Source organism: Herpailurus yagouaroundi, unplaced genomic scaffold (genome assembly GCF_014898765.1).
Source record: "Herpailurus yagouaroundi ecotype Mexico unplaced genomic scaffold, PumYag 161, whole genome shotgun sequence".
NCBI classification, from domain to species: Eukaryota; Metazoa; Chordata; class Mammalia; order Carnivora; family Felidae; genus Herpailurus; species Herpailurus yagouaroundi.
In genome coordinates this window covers 20,409,574-20,422,455 of record NW_024412402.1, presented here as the reverse complement: position 1 = coordinate 20,422,455, position 12,882 = coordinate 20,409,574, and the positions used below count along the sequence as shown (strand labels likewise).

Here is a 12,882-nt window from a genome sequence, read left to right as displayed (position 1 = left end):
GCTTGGCTCCGGCGACTCCGTTCTGCTAATCCTCTGGCGGTTCTCTGGGTTATTTAGGCAGGTGTAGGTGCAATCTAAGTGATCAGCAGGACGTGCGGTGAGCCCAGCGTCCTCCTACGCCGCCATCTTCCCTCCTCCTGTCTGTATTCTTAATGTAATATGAAAACATTTATATATATGAATAGATATATTCATAAAGTTTGGAAGAACATATAAGGTGGGGAGTGTAGTGGACAGGAATTGGACAGGATTTTTGTCTGATAAAATTACAGTATCTATTAAGAATTATAGCATATCTGGCATTTTCAGTTGGAAGTGACCACGTCTCAATTCCACTGGCTTCAGCAAATCTCTGTTCTGTTTTCACCATCAAAACAGCTGACCCCGTTAGTCTTACATATTCAGTTTCTTTATTTTCTGGGAATTCTGGGAATATTGGGTTTATGTAAGCTCTTAATAGTGTATATAAACTAACCAGAACAGAGCTTCTATATTTTAAGGAGCTTTATAATCTAACGAATTAATATCCCCCCAAAATAGGAAAATATATTACTCTTTATGACGACAGGTAATAACTGATAGGTGTAACTATCAGTTACAGATATACCCAGACACCTTGCAACTTCAGTCTTACTTCAGCCATGGGTAAAAGAACACCAAACTCACCACTTTAGGTATATGAACGAGCTCTTCTCTGCAGTGGAATTGAAGCCTGTTCTTTCACAAACAGATATAAATTGCGTGACCAAATTCTCTGTTGTCTGCAATAGAGTAGAGATGCCTGTCTCTATCAGTCAAATATCACCGCACGCTCAGGCCATAAAAAAGACTTCTCGATCATTTCCCATACCATTGGGGAACAATTTATTGGCCATAAGTGTCACAGAACCAGAACCAAACTTAGCAAAGAACCATCAATAAACAAAAACAAAGATTAAGGGAATAGAAGGAGAAAGGTAGAATTCTGTTGCTCCTTGGAATTTACTCCAGGGATCAAGAAAAGGTATGCCTGAGTGTAAGCAGTCCCTTAGGGAACACTTCTCAGGCAATGTGTCGTGTGGACTTCTCTGTGGAATTTAACACTGTCAAGTATAATTTTTCATAAGCCATCAGTAAGACTCATACAAAGATAAAGTGAGTATATGTCAAAGATATAAATATTTTTTAGATGAGGGAGATGGTAAGCTGGTTCCCACAATTTGAGGAAAGTGGTTTTTTTCCTCTTTTTCCTTTTGCTTGAAAATACTGCAGGTCCAAATCCGAGGTTTTACAGAAAACTCTTGTAAATAAAACATTAGATTCTTTAGGTTTTATGGTTGGTAATCTTAACATTCTATCTTTTCTGTTCGATATGGAACTATAATGAATCACTTTAAAGGTAAAATTTGTCCATAATTTAAAAAGCATGGAACAAAAGGATCAATTAAATAAATAGATACTAAGTTTTTATGGAGTTGATTCGTTGTTATATAACACAAAATGTATAATATAAACAATTTTTATACCTTTTAAAATATGTAATATTTACCAATAAACTTCTTATTTTATACTTCTTTTACGGTATAACTTGCATATAATTCACAAATAATGAGTGTATAGCTTGAAGAATTTATATAAATGTATATACCCATGTAAACACAAACCAGTCAAAATATATATTACTTTAGCCCCAAAGGTAACCATTATTCTGACTTCTGTCACAGTAGGTTTTGCTTGTCCTTGAACTTTATATAAATAAAATTATACATATAATATATAATATGTATTATAATAATATATAAATATAAATAAAGTTATACAATGTACTCTTTTCCCCCTAGCTTTATAGAGCTACAATTGTCATTTAATATTGTTTAGGATATTCAGCATGATGATTTGATACACTTATTTATTAAGAATAGTGTGTACTTTTGTCTGGCTTCTGTTTCTCAGCATTTATGAGGTTCATCCATTTGTTGCACACGGCAACAGTAATTATTTTTCAGTTCTGTGTAGTCTGTTATGTGGAAAATAGTACACTTATATTTGGCTTCTTTTTGCGTTACTGTATGATTCTACTATATAAATACATTTGATTTTTGCCTTTGACCTTGTTTCCTGTGATTTTGCTGAATTATCTTACTCTAATTGCTGAACACATTGTGTCATCTTCAAATACTGAGAGTTCTATTTGTTCCCGTCTAATTTTTTACCTTTTATTGACTTCTCTTGCTTGTTTTAAAAACTAAGACATCAAGTATAGAAGACATTCTTGTCTCGTTCACGACCTTTTTGACCTTGCTTGTCATCAGGAAAGCATCAGTATTTCACCATTAAATATGATGTTATCTGTGTGTGTATTTTAATAACCTTCATCTCTACCTACCTACCTATCTATATTTATATTCACAGAAAACCTGTGAAGAGGTATTAAATTTTACCTGTTGTAATGATATAGATGTTTGTATTCCTTTATTTTAATCATGTGGTCATTATAGCAATTGATTTTAGAATGCTAAAACATTTTCCTTTTTGGACTAAACTTACTTGGACACTGTGTGTATATTCTTTTTGTAAACCAGTGGTTTTGATTTGTTGCTTTATTTAGGGGTTCTGCAGCTATTTTCACGATCATGACCTACAATTTTCTTTTCTATTAATGTCTTTATCAGCTTTTGTTATGAAGACTGTCCTGGCCTCATGAAACAGGTTGGAAAGGGGTCGTCTTTTTATTTTTATACTCTGGAAGAATGTAATATTGCTATTATTTATTCCTTGAATATTTGAAAGAATTCACCAGTGAATCCATTTGGACTGGGAGTTTTCTTATAGATTCAGCTTTTTTAATAGCTATAAGACTATTCAAATGATTTCGTTTCTTGTTTCAGTTTTAGTAAGTTGTGTTTTTGAGGGAATTTGTTCATTTCAATGAAGTTCACAAATATGTTGGAATATAGTTGTTTGTAATGTCCTCAGCACCATTTTGTCTGTAGACTTTCTAGTTATAACTCTCTTTTCATTGTTTATATCGTATGTCCTGTTTTTTTCTTGATGAATCTTCCTACAGATTGTCCATTTTGTTAATCTTTCAAAGAATTGGCTTTTGGCCTTGATTTTTCTCTATTATCCACCTGATTTCTGTTTCACTGATTTTTTTGTTTAAATGGTTTTTTCTAGTTTCTACTTTGCTTGGAATAATTTCCTTTTTTTCTAGCTTTTTGTAATGGAAGCTTAGTACGTTTGTTTTCAACTGGTCTTATTTCTGGTAACGTGCATTTAGAGGCTTGAAATTTGCTCTGTTTTAGTAGTATCCCATGTTTTACCTGCCGTATTTTTATGATCATTTAGATAAAAATATTTTCTCATTTTCTTTGTGATTTCATGTATTTGACTCATGGTTATTCAGGTTTTATAATTTCTATACATCTGGCAGAATTTCTAATTTCCCTTCTTTTTTTTTTAAAGTTTTTTATTTATTTAAGTAATCTCTATACCCCATAGGGGACTTGAATTCACAGCCCCAGATCAAGAGTCACATGTTTCCCCAACTGAGCCAGCCCGGTGCTCCTCTTGTTATCTTTCAGTAATTGATATTTATTTATTTAAACAATTTTGTTAATGTTCATTTATATTTGAGGGAGACAGAGAGGGAGAGAGAGAGAGACAGAGTGCAAGTTGGGGAGGTGTAGAGAGAGAGAGAGAGGGAGACACAATCCAAAGCAAGCTTCAGGCTCTGAGCTGTCAGCACAGGGCCCAATATGGGGCTCAAACTCACAAACTGTAAGACCATGACCTGAGCGGAAGTTGGATGCTTAACTGACTGAGCCACCCAGGTGCCCCTAGTAATTGATTTTTAGTGTAATTCTGTATTGGTCACAAATCATTCATTTATGATTTAAATTATTTTTAATTGTTGAAACTTGCTTCATTTTCTAGATTATGGTCTCTTGGTAAATGTTTAACATGCTCTTGAAAAGAATACATACTCTGTAGTTGTTGGGTTTAATGTTCTAGCCTAGCTCAGGTTGCAAAGGTGGGTTGTTCAGATCTCCTATACTCATGATTTTTTTTTATCTGCTTATTCTATCAGTCATTGAGAAATATCTGTTAAAATTTATGACTAGTTGTGCATTTGGTTATTTTCAGTTCTTTCAGGTTTTTGCTTTATGTATTGTGAAGCTGATATATTGGAATATGTATGTATTTCTTGCACATTAATTTTATATTATGCTGTTTACTTGACACTTTTATCATGAAATGTCCCCCTTTAATTAAAATAATTTTTTAATGTTTAGTTATTTTGAGAGAGAGAGAGACTGAACATGAGTGGGGAGGGGCAGAGAGGGAGGAGACAGAGGCTCTAAAGCAGGTGCCAGACTCTGAGCTGACAGCACAGAGCCTGATGTGGGGCTTGAACTCATGAACTGTGAGATTGTGACCTGAGCCACAGTCTGATGCTCAAGTGACCGAGCCACCCAGGCACCCCTACTTATTTTAATTGGAATTTTTAGTCTATTTAATTTTTTTATTAAGGTATAATTTACATACCATAATAGTCACTCTCTTAAACAGTTAAGTGTTATTTAGTATATTCACACAGTTGCACAACTACCACCAGTATCTAGTTCTTAAATATTTCAGGAAGATACCTCTTACTTATTAGTTCAGACCTACCTCAGAGAGATTGTGGGTTTGGTTCCAGACCACTGAAATGAAGTGAATACCACAATAAAGTGAACCAAATGAATTTTTTTGGTTTTCTAGTGCATATAAAAGTTATGTTTGCACTATAGATGGCTGCTGACTGATCAGGGTGGTGGTTGCTGTAGGCTGAGGTGGCTATGGCAATTTCTTTTCTTTCTTTTTTTTTTTTTTTTTAAGTTTATTGATTTATTTTGAGAGAGAGAGGGAGAGAGAGAGAGAGAGAGAGCACAAGCCGGAGAGGAACAGAGAGAGAGGGAGAGAGAGAGAATCCCAAGCTGTGGGGCTCGAACTCACAAACAATGAGATCAGGATCTGAGCCAGAATCAAGACTTGGAAGCTTAACCGGCTGAGCCACCCAGGCACTGTTGTGGCACTTTCTCAACATAAGACAGCAGTGAAGAAGGTTGCATCAATTCAGTCTTCCTTTCATGAACAGTTTCTCTGTTGCATGTGATGCTGTTTGGTAGCATTTTACTCCTAGTAGAACTCCTTTCAGAATTGGAGCCAGTCCTTTCAACCCCTGCTGCTGCTTTCTCAACTAAGTTTATGTGATACTCATAATCTTCTGTTGTCATTTCAGCAGTCCTAACAGAATCTTCCCCAGGAGTACATTCCGTCTCATGAAACCACTTTCTTTGCCCATCCATAAGAAGCAACTCCCTATCTATACAAGTTTTACCATGAGATTGTTGCAATTCAGTCACATCTTCAGGCTCTACTTCTAAATCTAGTTTTCTTGCTATTTCCACCACATCTGTAGTTACTTACTCAAGTCTTGAAACCTCTCAAAGTCATCCATGAGGGTTGGAATCAACTTTTCTAGACTCCTGTTCATGTTGATATCTTGACCTCTTCCAGTGAGTCAAATGAACATTTCAGTGGCATCTAGAATGGTGAATCCTTTCCAGAAGATTCTCAGTTTCCTTTTCCCAGATAGGTCCAGAGGAATCACTATCTATGGCAGCTATAGCCTTATGAAATGTATTTTTAAAATAAAACTTGAAAGTTGAAATTACTCCTTGATCCAAGGGCTGCAAAGTGGATGTTGTATAAGCAGGCATGAAAACATTAATTTTATTGTACATCTACATCAGACCTCTTGGGTGACCAGATGCATTGTCAATGAGGAGCAATATTTTGAAAGGAATCTCAACAGTAGGTCTCAACAATGGGTTTAAAATATTCAGTAAATCATGTTGTAAACAGATGTGCTGTCATCCAGGCGTTGTTGTCCCATTTGTAGAGCACAGGGCAGAGTAGATTTAGCATAACTCCTAAGGGCCTTAGCATTTTCGGAATGGTAAATTAGCACTGGCTTCAACTTAAAGTCATCAGGTATGTTAGCCTGTCCTTTGAAGCAAAGCACTAACCTCTCTTTTCTGGCTGTGAAAGTCCTAGATGGCATCTTCTTTCAATTTGAGGGTGTTTTGTCCACGTTGAAAGTCTGTTGTTTCGTGAAGCTACCTTCATTAATTATCTTAGCTAAATCTTCTGGAGAACTTGCTATATATATAGCTTCTACATCAGCACTTGCTGCGTCACTTTTTACTGTTACAGAGATGGCTGTAAGATGAATTAACTTCTGCCAGCTTCAAACTTTTCTTCTGCATCTTCCTCACCTCTCTCAGCTTTCACAGAATTGAGAGTTAGGGCTTTCCTTTGCATTAGGCTTTGGCTTTAAGAGATTGCTGTGGCTGGTGTGGTCTTCTATCCAGACCACTGAAATTTCCCCCTTATGAGTGATAAGGCTGTTTTGATTTTTTATCATCCATGTGTTCACTTGAGTAGGAAATGCAAGAACTTTTCCTTTGCATCCACAACTTGGTTGGTTAGCACAAGAGGTCTATCTTTTGGCTTGGCGTGGCTTTTGATATGTCTTCCTCACCAAGCGTTATCATTTCTGACTTTGATTTAAAGTGTGAGACATTCGACTGTCTTTCACTCGAACACTTATAGGCTGCTTTAGAGTTGTTGATTGGCTTAATTTGAATATTGTTGTGTCTCGGGATAGGGAGACAAGAGGAGAGGGAGAAATGGGGGATGGCTGGTTGGTGGAGCAGTCAACACGATGGCCAGTTGGTGGAGGGACCAAAAAACATACACGTATTACGTTTGCCACCTTTGGGGTTCGTGGCACCCCAAAACAATTACAGTGATAACATCAGAGATAACAGACCACAGATCACCATAACAAGTATGATAATAATGAAAAGTTTGAAATACAGAGAATTACTAAAACATAACAGACATGAAGTGAGCAAATGCTGTTGGAACCATGGTGCCTATGTACTTGCTCCACACAGGGTTGCCACAAGCTTTCAATTTGTAAAAAATACGGTTTCTGTGCAGTGTAATAAAGTGAAGAGCAGTGAAATGAGGTATACTTGGAGTAATTTGTGATGTCTTCCTCTCCCTAGCCCCTGGCAACTACCAGATATACTTTCTGTGCCCCTGTGAATTTGACTGTTCTGGATATTTTGCATATATGCAGTCATACACTAGATGTTCTTTTGTGCCTTCTTTCACTTAGCATGTTCTAACCGTTCATTCTTGTGTAGCATGAATCAGCACTTTATTCTTTTTTGGTTTTGTGGTTGAATAATATTTTGTTGTGTGGGTTTGGTGATTTTGTTCATTCTTTGGGCGATGAGCATTTTGGTTTCTATTTTCTGACTATTATAAATAATACTGGTATGAATACTCACGTATAAATTCATGGTGGGCATATGTTTTTATTTCTCTTGGTTACATTATCTAGGAACAAAATTGCTGAATTATATGGTATTTCTGTTTAATATTTTGGGAAACTGCCAAACTGTTTTCTACAGTGACTGCATCATTTAAATTCCTACCAGCAAATATTTTCTTATTTGTCTTTTTAGTTGTGCCTTTATTTTTCCTTTCTCTGCTTTCTTTTGGATTAATCAAGTATGTTTTGTTTTGTTTTTTTATTGAGACGGAGAGAGAGAGTGAGCAAGCAGGGGAAGGGGGCAGAGACAGGGAGAGGGAGAATCTTAAGGAGGCTTCATGTTCAGCACAGAGCCTGATATGAGGCTCAATCTCATGACCTGAGCTAAAATCAAGAGTCGGATGCTTAAACGACTGAGACACCAGGTACCCCAAATATGTTTTATTTTATTATTGTTTTATGTATTTACTTATTTTGAGAGAGAGAGAGAGGGAGAGAGAGACTGACCCAGAGAGACTGCACACACATGAGCAAGGGAGGGGCAGGGAGAGAGGGAGAATCCCAAGTAGGTTCCAAGCAATCAGTATGTTGAACCCAATGTGGGGCTTGAACTCATGAAACTGCGAGATCATGACCTGAGCTGAAGTTGGATGCTTAACTGACTGAGCCACTCAGGTGCCCCAAGTATGTTTTATTTTAACAGATTTCTCCTCTATCAACTTTCTAGTTACACATTTATTTACTGTTCTTTTACTGATTATTGTAAAGATTGTAACATATATCTGACTTACTGCATTCTTTTCTAAAATAGGGCTTATTTTATTTCCCAGCCAGTAGAGAACTTCTATACTGATCGACTGCACATGTCTCTCCTATGTGCTTTTTTATGTGTATTGTAAATCTCATACATAGGGTATGATTGTGTTATGTCAGTTTAAAACATTACTTACATTTTCCAACTTTTTCCTTCATTGTTCTCTTCATGAATTTTTGTAGTTCTGTGATCAGTTTCCTTCAGTCAGAAGAACTCTGTTTCTTTTACTGCAGGTCTCCTGGTGGTAAATTTTTTATTTTTTTTAGAATTTTTTAAAAAATTTATTTATCGAGAGAGAGAGAGAGAGAGAGAGAGAGCGAGCGAGAGCGAGCACACAAGTGAGCACACAGGTAGGGGAGATGCAGCGAGAGGGAGAGAGAGAATCCCAAGCAGTCTCTATACTGTCAGTGCAGAGCCCCATGAGGGGCTTGAACTCAGCACGAAAATCATGACCTGAGTCAAAACGAAGAGTCGGATGCTTAACCAACTAAGCCACCCAGGCACCCCTCCTGGTGGTAAATTTGTTCAGCTTTTCTTTGAAAATAATTTATTTTCCCTGCTTTTTTAATGGGTGATTTTAGAGGATTCTTCGTGGGCAGTATTTTTTCCTCTTGCTAGGTTGAAGGTTTACTCCTTTATCTTTTCATTTTGATTGAAATGTCCTCCCACATTTTTGTTGCATCTTTGAAGTCAACTTGTCTTTTATTCTCTGGCTGCTTTTTCTATTAAGTGTTTAGTTACTTTTTTAGCACTTTGAGTAAAATATGCCTAACTTGTTTTTTTATCCTGCTTGAGGTATGTGGGACTTCTTGAATCTCTATTTTGATGAATTTTATAAGTTTTTAGCTAGCTATTCTGTTTCAGATATTGCTTTTGCCTTGTTTTCTCTTTCATCATCTCCCTTATGTCTAAGTTGGCAATTTAGACATATTTGAGACCTTTTTAACCAAGTCTCATGTTTTGTGTTGTGTATTTCCTTTTTCTCTGTGTGCTTCAGTGTGGATGTTTTCTATTCAACTGTCTTCCAGTTTACCAATTTTCTCTTTAGCCGTGTCAATTATTTTATTAAACCCATCTAATGAGTTCTTAATTTCAGATACTGCCTTTTTCAATTTTAGGATGAGCATTTGATTGTTTTTCAGATTCCAGTTGTGTCTTAAAATTCTTCATTGTTTCATACAGGTTTAAAACATTTTATTGAATGTATTAATATTGAATATATTAATCATGAATTTTTTTTAGCATATGATTAAAAACTTGATAAAACCTGGTAAGGATTTAACTGATTTCTTCTTAGCAGCTTTCTTCTTTTCTGCTTTGCTCTAAATAAGCAATTGCTTGCGATCCAGATCATCTTAGAGTTTCCTGTCTTTCTTTAGAGTTTATCTAGTTGCCTCAGTTTTTTAAAAATGTTTATTTATTTTTGAGAGAGAGAGAGAGAGAGAAACAGAGCATGAGGGGGTAGAGAGAGAGGGAGACACAGAATCCGAAGCAGGCTCCAGGCTCTGAGCTGTCAGCACAGAGCCCAATGTGGGGCTCAAACTCACGAACCCTAAGATCATGACCTGAGCTGAAGTCGGATGCTTAACTGACTGAGCTACTCAGGCGCCCCATAGTTGCTTAGTTTTCTGATGGATTCAAGAAAAGTTATGATTTTTTAGGCTTTCTTTTTGTCTTGTTTGGCTGGGAACAGTGCCTCTTACAGCTTCCTCTACATCATAAGCAGAAGCCAGAACTCCATCATAATAACTTTAAAGCCTATTCTGCAAATTCTAAAATCTGAATCAAATGTGAGTCTTTGTTTTTTTACATTTTCCTCCTAATTTTTAGTCATTTGTTCCTGTTTTTTACAATTATTTTTCACTTTTTAAAGCATGCCTTGTAATGTTTATTGGGTATTAGAGTGGTTAAAATATTTGCAGAAGGCTTGTTGAATGTTATTTTCCTCTGAAGAGAGTTAATTTTTTTTTCTGGCAGTTCTGATGCTATAAAGTCTTGGTTTTTGGCTTTGTTAGAGTTCATCCATTGGCAGTTTGACCTTACTCCTAAGGCATGACTTTTCTGGAGTCTCAAGAACTGAGGTGCCTTTTCTTTTTTCAGTACTCCTCCATCTTGACACAGCTTGTTTGCCAGCCTCTGTCTCTACAGTATGACTGGGCTGCTGAGATCCCCTGTTGGTTCTTTAGTTGCCCATCACCTGATTTTGGATGGGTTTCTCAGCATGTTTTCCTACATATTTGTAGACTTAGGAATCAGTTAACAGTTTCCGGGGGGGAATTTCTATGTAGATTTATGGGTTCTGTTTCTACACGTTTTCTTAGGGGTCATTTTTCACCCTGAAGCCCCACCCTGCTTTGGCACCTGCAACCTCCAACCTCTGCCAGCTTAGTCCAGTTAGACTACAATATTATGTTTGGGCTTTATTTCCCATTATTGATTTAGACAATCTCTTATACAAAAGTAATGATTAAATGTGAAATTTGCTTGATGGGTTCTCAAAGAATGTAGCCCCAGAACTCTTACCTGTATTGATTGCTTTCCTGTGCCTTTAGACAAGTTATTTTATATGTTTTATTTAGCATTCATAGCTGTTCTCAAGAGTGGTAGTTCAATGCACTGTGCTTCATAAATTGGAGCCGGAAGTACCATATTCTGGAATTGTGGTAATACTGGAATTTTACTAATGCTTAACACCTTTCCATTAATATTGGTGGCTGCTGCAAATCTTTGCCAGGTTCCTACTGTGTTAAACGGATAAAATCAGTTCTTATATAATAGTTACCATAGACCATGAAGGTTAGCTACTTATTAACTTTACTTTTATCTTTTGGAATAAAAGAAGGTGTTTAGTACATCAGGAAAGATCTCTGAAAGCCAGAGTACAAATGGGGAATCAATACTAACCATTAAAGGTCTTAATTAAACTTCCTACTGACATAAGCTTCTATTTTTTGAATTATAGTCATTGGAAGGTTTTCATAGAATTGGGAGTTCTTATCATAGTTTCTCATGTTTTTATCTCCAGGAAGATGAAGTCCTCAGTACATTCTGAAGAGGATGATTTTGTTCCAGAACTACATAGAAATGTTCACCCTCGGGAGCGGCCTGATTGGGAAGAAACACTTAGCACAATGGTAAATCAATTTTATGCATATGTATCTGTGTATATTTTACTTACGTAAGGAGAAGGAGCTGATGAATCTTTAAAAGAATTGTTTTTTGTTACTTTGTTAATTTATTCAGCAAATATCTATTGAGCAGATAATCTATTCCAAGCAATGTTTAAAACTCTGTGGGCAGAGTCTTGAAAAAAACATACCAATTTCCTACCTTTGTGGTGCTTATATTTTAATGGGGTAGGACGAGAAGGAGACAATTAAATATATAATATGTCAAGTGATGGGAAGTGCTATTGTAGACAATTAATTGTAGAGTAGTGGGGTTACAGAGTAGGAGGATTGGAAAACCATTTACAGAGAAATGGTTTGGATGGATGGAGAGCTGATCATGTAGTTTCTTGTGGTCCATTATAAAGACTTAGGTTTCTTATGCTGAGTGAGATGGGAAACCCCATTGGAGGATTTTTGGTTGAGAAGTCACATGATCTGGCTTGAACTTTTAAAGGAAATCTCTGGTTTTTGTTTATAGGCTAAAGGGGGAGGCAAAAGAAGAAATAAGGAGACCAACTAGAAGGTTATTATAATAGGTGAACAGTAATGATAGCTTGAACCATGCTGGTAGATATGGTGGAAAATGGTTAGATTCTGGAGAGAGTTTTACAAAGCCTACTATTTTTTGCTGATGAATGGGATATAGAGTGAACTACAGATATATCAAAGATGGTGTCAGCTGTTTTGGCTTGATCAACCTGAAGACTGGAGTTTACATTTCCTGAGATACTGGAAAAGCAGTTTTTGTTGGGGTCTGATTAGGAAAATCCTATGCAATGTAGTTTTCCACATGATAAGTTTGAGATACATGTTTAATCTATTATAACTTTTTGCAGCTCAGGTCTGTGAACAGTGACTTTTTTTTTTATGGAGAATAACATTTTACTTAATTGTAGTTAAAAGTTAGTGTTTTTTATCATCAAAATTGAATGCAGATACTCATCTGTCAATGCTGGTCTATAATAAGATTTTACAATTTTATTTTTGAAAATGCCTTTTCAATCAGGTACTGCCAAATGCTGACATCCGTTCGTGAGCATATGATTTTAATTGATCATATTTATCGCTTAAAGGGCATTTATAGAATTCTGTTAGATTCTTCTCTTGTTATTTACCTTTTAGCATAACATTATATTACAAACTTCTGGTGGAAGGTTAGGGTGAAGCTCCTCATTTGCAAAGTTAAATGGATTTTGCAGTATGGAAATAAATATACTTTGCGCTTGTATTGTGGTCAGAAAAACTGTACTGGAACTGTAGTTTGAGCTCTGAAAATATATTCACTGCAAATTTATGTGGTAATAGAGATCTTTCTTCTTGTTTTAATGTTTGATAGCTTGATAAAAATATATGGCAGCTCATGATTGTGACTCTGACATTTATCACAGTGTAAATTTCTCATAAGCTATGTTTTCTTTGCAATTTTAGGTTAAATTGATCAAGAAATAGCATCAAATCTACAGCAAAAACTAATTATGAAAGCCATTTAGCATTCACTAACAGAGGTTGGTAATTAATTACCAAAA

At 36.0% G+C, this 12,882-nt stretch overlaps 1 protein-coding gene across 4 annotated transcripts in view; it reads left to right on the top strand.

The window, feature by feature from the left end:
• ARHGAP32 (Rho GTPase activating protein 32) overlaps positions 1-12,882 on the top strand; it is a 309,577-nt gene that overhangs the window by 116,845 nt on the left and 179,850 nt on the right. For all 4 annotated transcript variants that reach the window (XM_040483524.1, XM_040483526.1, XM_040483527.1 and 1 more), the window contains exon 2: positions 11,212-11,320. In XM_040483524.1, coding sequence (XP_040339458.1) covers positions 11,212-11,320 — 109 coding nt within the window. The remainder of the gene's footprint in view (positions 1-11,211; positions 11,321-12,882) is intronic.